General features: G+C 41.6%; 1 protein-coding gene across 1 annotated transcript; it reads left to right on the forward strand.

Annotated features, from left to right (window-relative positions):
* Positions 1 to 4,933: 4,933 nt before the first annotated feature.
* On the forward strand, positions 4,934 to 5,893 carry LOC118857910 (olfactory receptor 2T11-like). Its single transcript, XM_036768377.1, has one exon. It carries the CDS (start codon positions 4,934 to 4,936, stop codon positions 5,891 to 5,893), a length of 960 nt encoding a protein of 319 aa, XP_036624272.1.
* Positions 5,894 to 7,067: the final 1,174 nt, after the last annotated feature.

A 7,067-nucleotide genomic window follows, 5' to 3' on the forward strand; every position in this document is an offset into this window, starting at 1 on the left:
GTGAAGAAACTTAAATGTCAAACAAAGGACAATAGAGAGCCATTGAAGTCTATTGAGTAGAGAGGTGACATCAGACATGCACTTCAGGAAAATCACTTTGGCAGTTGTGCAAAGGATGAATTGGAGTTGAAAGACACTTGGAAGGAGTCCAATTAGAAGAATATTGCAAATGTTATGGTAAGATGTGATGAATGGTTAGAGTAGAGTAGTTGCTGTGTGAGTAGAGGGAAGGGAATGTATTGAGATAACATGAAGGATAAAAACAGCAAGATTTGGCAACTGATTGCATATATGGAATAAGATTGAAGATTATATGTATTGCAAACTTGGGCAACTGGAAATGTAGCAGGACCCTCAATAATAATAGAGACATTCAGAAAAGCGGAGAAGGGGGCGGAGCCAAGATGGCAGCTGGTAAGCACGGACTAGAGTGAGCTCCGTACCCGAGTCCCTCCAAAAACCTATAAAAATGGCTCTGAACCAATTCTAGAAAGCAGAACCCACAGAACAGGGAAGCAGGGTTCCAGCCCAGGACAGCCTGGATGGTCTCTGGGTGAGGTCTATTCCACACGGAGCTGGGAGCTGGGAATGGAGTGGAGCAGAGCCCAGCCTGAACGGCGTGGACGATCCAGACCAGAAGCCGGGCGGAGGGGGCCCTAGCGCCCTGAATATGTGAGCTGCGGCAGTTACCAGACCCCTCGACCCACAAACACCAAAGACTGCGGAGAAGGTTAGTGGGAAAAGCTGCAGCCCCGGGGGCAGTGGAGGTAGGGCAGCTACAGCTGTTGTTACTTCCGGCTCCAGGCCCACCTGGTGGGAAGAATTAAGTGGCGGATCAGAGCAGGAGTGCACAGCTTGCTGACCATCTAAGCCCAGTCTGGACTGGGGGTCCTTGGGGAAGGAGGAGTGCGGCTCTGACAGAGCTGGCACCTCCCCCCCAAACGTAGAACATAGAACTCGTTAGTCTACAAGCAGTCATACCCCACTGAAAAACTCAAGGGTCAAGTTAGTTGTTTGGGAATATGGCCAGGCAGCGAAAACGCGCCCAGATTCAGTCTCAGACTTTGGATTCTTTCTTTGGTGACAAAGAAGACCAAAACATACAGCCTAAAGAAGACAACAAAGTCATAGAGCCTACAACCAAAGCCTCCAAGAAAAACATGAACTGGCCCCAGGCCATAGAAGAACTCAAAAAGGATTTGGAAAAGCAAGTTAGAGAAATAGAGGAAAAATTGGGAAGAGAAATGAGAAGGATGTGAGAAAACCATGAAAAACAAGTCAATGACTTGCTAAAGGAGACCCAAAAAAATACGGAAAAATACACTGAAGAAAACAACACCTTAAAAAACAGACTAACTCAAATGGCAAAAGAGCTCCAAAAAGCCAATGAGGAGAAGAATGCCTTGAAAGGCAGAATTAGCCAAATGGAAAAGGAGGTCCAAAAGACCACTGAAGAAAATACTACTTTAAAAATTAGATTGGAGCAAGTGTAAGCTAGTGACTTTATGAGAAATCAGGATATTATAAAACAGACCCAGAGGAATGAAAAAATGGAAGACAATGTGAAATATCTCCTTGGAAAAACCACTGACCTGGAAAATAGATCCAGGAGAGATAATTTAAAAATTATTGGACTACCTGAAAGCCATGATCAAAAAAAGAGCCTAGATACCATCTTTCAAGAAATTATCAAGGAGAACTGCCCTGATATTCTAGAGCCACAGGGCAAAATAGAAATTGAAAGAATCCATCGATCACCTCCTCAAATAGATCCCAAAAAGAAATCTCCTAGGAATATTGTCGCCAAATTCCAGAGCTCCCAGATCGAAGGAGAAAATACTGCAAGCAGACAGAAAGAAACAATTTGAGTATTGTGGAAACCCAATCAGAATAACCCAAGATCTGGCAGCTTCTACATTAAGAGATCGAAGGGCTTGGAATGCGATATTCCGGAGGTCAATGGAGCTAGGATTAAAACCTAGAATCACCTACCCAGCAAAACTGAGTATCATGTTCCAAGGCAAAATATGGACTTTCAATAAAATAGAGGACTTTCAAGCTTTCTCAGTGAAAAGACCAGAACTGAATAGAAAATTTGACTTTCAAACACAAGAATCAAGAGAAGCATGAAAAGGTAATCAAGAAACGGAAATTGCAAGGGACTTACTAAAGTTGAACTGTTTTGTTTACATTCCTACATGGAAAGATGATTCATGAGACCTCAGTATTAGGGTAGTTGAAGGGAATATGCATATATATATATATATATATATGTTTATGTATATATATAAGTGAATGTGTATGTATGTATATATCTATGTGTATATGTATGTATGTGTATGTATGTGTATATATATATATATGTGTGTGTTTGTGTGTGTATATATATATATATATATATATGTAAAAGAGAGAGAGCAGACACAGGGTGAGTTGAAGATGAAGGGAAGATATCTAAAAGAAATAAAATGAAATTAAGGGATGAGAGAGTAACATACTGAGAGAGGGAGATAGGGAGAGTTAGAATGGGGTGGATTATCTCGCATAAAGGTGGCAAGAGGAAGCAGTTCTATGGGAGGAGGGGAGAGGGCAGGTGAGGGGGGAATGAGTGAACCTTGCTCTCATCAGATTTGGCCTGAGGGGGAATACCATACATACTCAGTTGGGTATCTTACCCCACAGGAAAGAAGAGGGAGGAAGATAAAAAAAAAAGTAAAAGGCGGGGGGATGATGGAGGGGAGGGCAGATGGGGGTGGAGGTAATCAAAACAAACACTTTGGAAAGGGGACAGGGTCAAGGGAGAAAATTCAATAAAGCGGGAGGATGGGTTGGGAAGGAGCAAAATGTAGTTAGCCTTTCACAACATGAGTATTGTGGAAGGGTTATACATAATAATACATGTGTGGCCTATGTTGAATTGCTCAACTTCTTAGGGAGGGTGGGTGGGAAGGGAAGAGGGAAGAGAATTTGGAACTCAAAGTTTTAAAATCAGATGTTCAAAAACAAAAACAAAAAAAAAAGTTTTTGCATGCAACTAAAAAATAAGATACACAGGCAATGGGGCATAGAAATTTATCTTGCCCTACAAGAAAGGAAGGGAAAAGGGGATGAGAGGGGAGGGGGGGTGATAGAGGGGAGGGCTGACTGGGGAACAGGGCAACCAGAATATAAGCCATCTTGGAGTGGGGGGGAGGGTAGAAATGGGGAGAAAATTTGTAATTCAAAATGTTGTGAAAATCAATGCTGAAAACCAAATATGTTAAATAAATAAATAAATTGCAGAAAAGCGGAGAATTTGAGGGGAAGATGATGAGTTTTTTTGAACATGCTGATTTTGAGATGTCTTTGAGATGTTGTAACCAGAATTGTCTTTGTTTTCTTTGAGTGACTCAATTTATCTCAGTGAGCTTTATACTAGGTGCTAAGCCCCAGACCCAAACCCCATTAGGTGTTAATGTAATCCATGTGGATGTGAACATCCCAGGTTCCTAAGGGGAGGGGCCAACTCAAGAACCAATCACCAGAGCCTGAGCTCTGGTGATTCAGATGATGTCTGATGATGTGTAAAGCCCTATAAGAAGGGAGGACAGAGCTATTGGTGCGGGGCTCTGGAGATGGTGTTGATGAGGAGACTCCGGGCAGCTGTAGCTAAGGAGCCCTCCAGCTTGTAAACCCGGATGTTGAAACTTTGTTGAACTGTGGTAACTATCTGTTGGGACTTGAATCAGACAAAGTCTATTGATGTCTGTAATTTGTTTGCATTTTGTTTTGAAGTTCAGGGTGCTGGTTTTTTTCCCCTGAACTAACTGAATGATGTTTGAATTAAAAGTAAGCTTGTCAACCCCTTCACCTTGCTTTCTTTAATTAAGCAGATTGAAAGAACCTGTGCTGTTGGCAGCTTTCTGGGTGCTGGCTGTGGGTGAATCTTATACCCCCACAGAAGCTGCTAGCCAGGTTGTTGACACAGATGTTCAACTTGAAATGTCCAATCCACAGTCGGTGATGTGGGACTAGATTTCAGGATAAGAGCCGGAATAATCAACTGAAAAGGGATGATTATTCAACCCATGGGTCCTGGTGATATCACCAAGTGAGAGATGATAGGGAGAAGAGAGAGAAGGGCCTAGAACAGAACCTTGGGGGGATACTTATGGTTAGTATGATGATATTAAAGGTGACCAAGAAAAGTTGATCAGACAGGTAGACAGAGAAGTAAGAGAGAGAGGGCTGTCATGAAAACCCAGAGAAGAGAGTATTAAGGATAATAAGCTGGTCAACTATGTTTTGAGATGTCAAGAAAGATGAAGACCTAGAAAAGAATATTAAATTTAATAATTAAGAATCATTAATAATTTTTGAAAGAACACCTTCAAATGGATGATGAGATCAGAGCCAGATTATAGACAGCTTAGAAGGGAATGAAAGGAGAGGAAGTGGAGACTTCATGTGTAAACTTTTTCCCAAGTAGTTCAGTTAGTAATGTAATGAATGGTGATGGCTTCAAGGGCTTAGCCCTTGACAAGATTTAGCCCTGACAAAAAGAAAAGACATCTTTCCCTCTCAAATGAGCAAAGAAAAGTTCAGGACCCCTGGAAAGGGGGTTTTGTTAAAGTTAATAACACACTACTGAGAATTTTTTGCCAGATTATTATTTTCTTGTGGTAGCTGGGCTAGCAAGTTTGGTGGTATGAGGAAGAGAAGTTGGTTCTGAATTGAAAGAACAATGAAAATCAAAGTTGCTCTGAGAAGGAAAACCTTCACCTACTTAACAATTTTCACAGGTGGTATTTTACAATTTCCTTAATGCTAAAGTGTCTGAATTCATACAAGACACTAACAAAGAATATGTGCCCTTGAGTGCGATTTAAATATTTCATTATCCTCCCTGATTTATATGTCTTTGTGTCCTTAGGCCATTGGTCCACCAGAGGCAATGAAACCAGACAATCAAACTTCATCCTCGGACTTCATCTTGTTGGGCCTCCTTGTGGACAACAAGCTCATAGGAGTGGTCTTTGCTATAATCTTTTCGATCTTTGTGGTGGCTGTAACAGCCAATACAGTCATGATATTTCTAATTCAGGTGGACTCCCGGCTACATACCCCCATGTACTTCCTGCTCAGCCAGCTCTCTATTATGGACACCCTCTTCATTTGCACCACTGTGCCTAAACTCCTAGTAGATATGGTATCTGAGGAGAAAACAATTTCCTTTGTGGGTTGTGGAATTCAGATTTTTCTTTACCTGACCATGATTGGTTCTGAGTTTTTCCTCTTGGGGCTCATGGCCTATGACCGTTATGTGGCTATCTGTAATCCCTTGAGGTACCCAGTCCTCATGAACCATAGGATGTGTCTTCTGTTGGCTTCAGGTTCCTGGTTAGGTGGCTCATTGGAGGGTTTCCTCCTCACAACTATCACAATGAATGTCCCCTACTGTGGCTCTCGAACCATCAATCATTTCTTCTGTGAGATCCCTACAGTCCTCAAGCTAGCCTGTGCAGACACATCCCTTTATGAAACCTTCATGTATGTATGTTGTGTGTTAATGCTGCTCATTCCTATCTCTATAATCTCTACCTCCTACTCTCTCATCTTGCTCACAGTCCACCGTATGCGTTCAGCAGATGGCCGGAAGAAAGCCTTTACCACCTGTTCTTCCCACCTGACTGTAGTCAGTATCTTCTATGGAGCTGCATTCTATACATATGTGCTGCCTCTATCCTACCATACCCCTGAGAAGGACAAGGTGGTGTCAGCCTTTTATACCATTGTCACACCCATGCTTAACCCTTTGATCTATAGTCTCAGGAACAAGGATGTCATGGGAGCATTGAAGAAAGTCTTATTAAAATGTTCCCCTACAAAGGAAATTACAGCAAGTGATGCTTAATATCAGCTATGACTCCTCCAATTTTTGGCAGTTATGGCACATAAGGGTGGCAGGGTTGGAATAATCGTCAGTAATGATGCACTTCCACTTTGCCTTCCAGTCACCCTTTCCCCAACAAACCCTGTGGCTCCAGACCCCATGGAGCAACTTGGCAGGAAGAATGACAAAAAGGATTACCTTTCTTGATTACCTTTTTTTTGATTCTTCTTGACCCCAGGCTGCCCAGACTACATGGGGGTGCCAGATGTAAAGAGTGGTTTGTCTTTTCATGCCACCATGAGCTCATAGTAATTAACTAAGAGCCTGCTGTTGATATGGATAACTGCCGCACTTTATTATATGTGTTGCCACTTCAAACAACATCTTCTGGGTCCTACCATGTATCCCATTGTCATGCTCTCCAGACCCCTGGGCACTGTCAACAGATCTGCTTACAAACCCTAAGGAACTTTTTCATTTGTCCAAATCTTCACCCTTAATATTTTTTAATTAGATTTTTAAATTTTTATTCTACAACACTCAGTTCTACATGTTCTTGAGTTTCAAGTTTTCTTCCCCTCCCTCACTTCCCTCCTCCCCAAGATGGCATGTAGTCTGATATAGATTCTATATAAATCTTCACATTAAACTTATTTACATAATAGTCAAGTTGTAAAGATGAACTATGACCAATGGAATGAATCATGAGAGAGAAGAAACAAAACTAAAAAAAGAAGAGAAATAAAAAGAGAACATATAGTTTGCCTCAATCTGCATTCAGACTTCACAGTTCTTTCTCTGGATGTAGTTAGCTTTTTCGATCATGAGTCCTCTGGAGCTGTGTTTGAGCCTTGTATTGGTGGGAAGAGCCAAGTCTATCAAAGTTAGTCATCACAGAATCACTATGTCTGTGGTTGTGTACAATATTCTCCTGTTTCTGCTCCTCTCACTCAGCATCATATAATGCAAGTCTTTCCAGGTTATTATGAAGTCTGTATCTTCCCCATTTCTTATAGCACAATAGTATTCCATTTTATTCATATACCACAACTTGTTCAGCCATTCCCCAATTGATGGGCATCCCCTTGATTTCCAATTCTTTACTACCACAAAAAGAGCTGCTATAAATATTTTTGTACATACAGGCCCCTTTCCCACTTGTGTGGTCTGTTTGGAATATAGCCCTAGGCGTGGT

This window comes from Trichosurus vulpecula, chromosome 7 (genome assembly GCF_011100635.1).
Source record: "Trichosurus vulpecula isolate mTriVul1 chromosome 7, mTriVul1.pri, whole genome shotgun sequence".
NCBI classification, from domain to species: Eukaryota; Metazoa; Chordata; class Mammalia; order Diprotodontia; family Phalangeridae; genus Trichosurus; species Trichosurus vulpecula.

Bases quoted from the DNA above. Each gene is read 5' to 3' on its own strand.
- LOC118857910 (XM_036768377.1), top strand. From the start codon at position 4,934: ATGAAACCAGACAATCAAACTTCATCCTCGGACTTCATCTTGTTGGGC.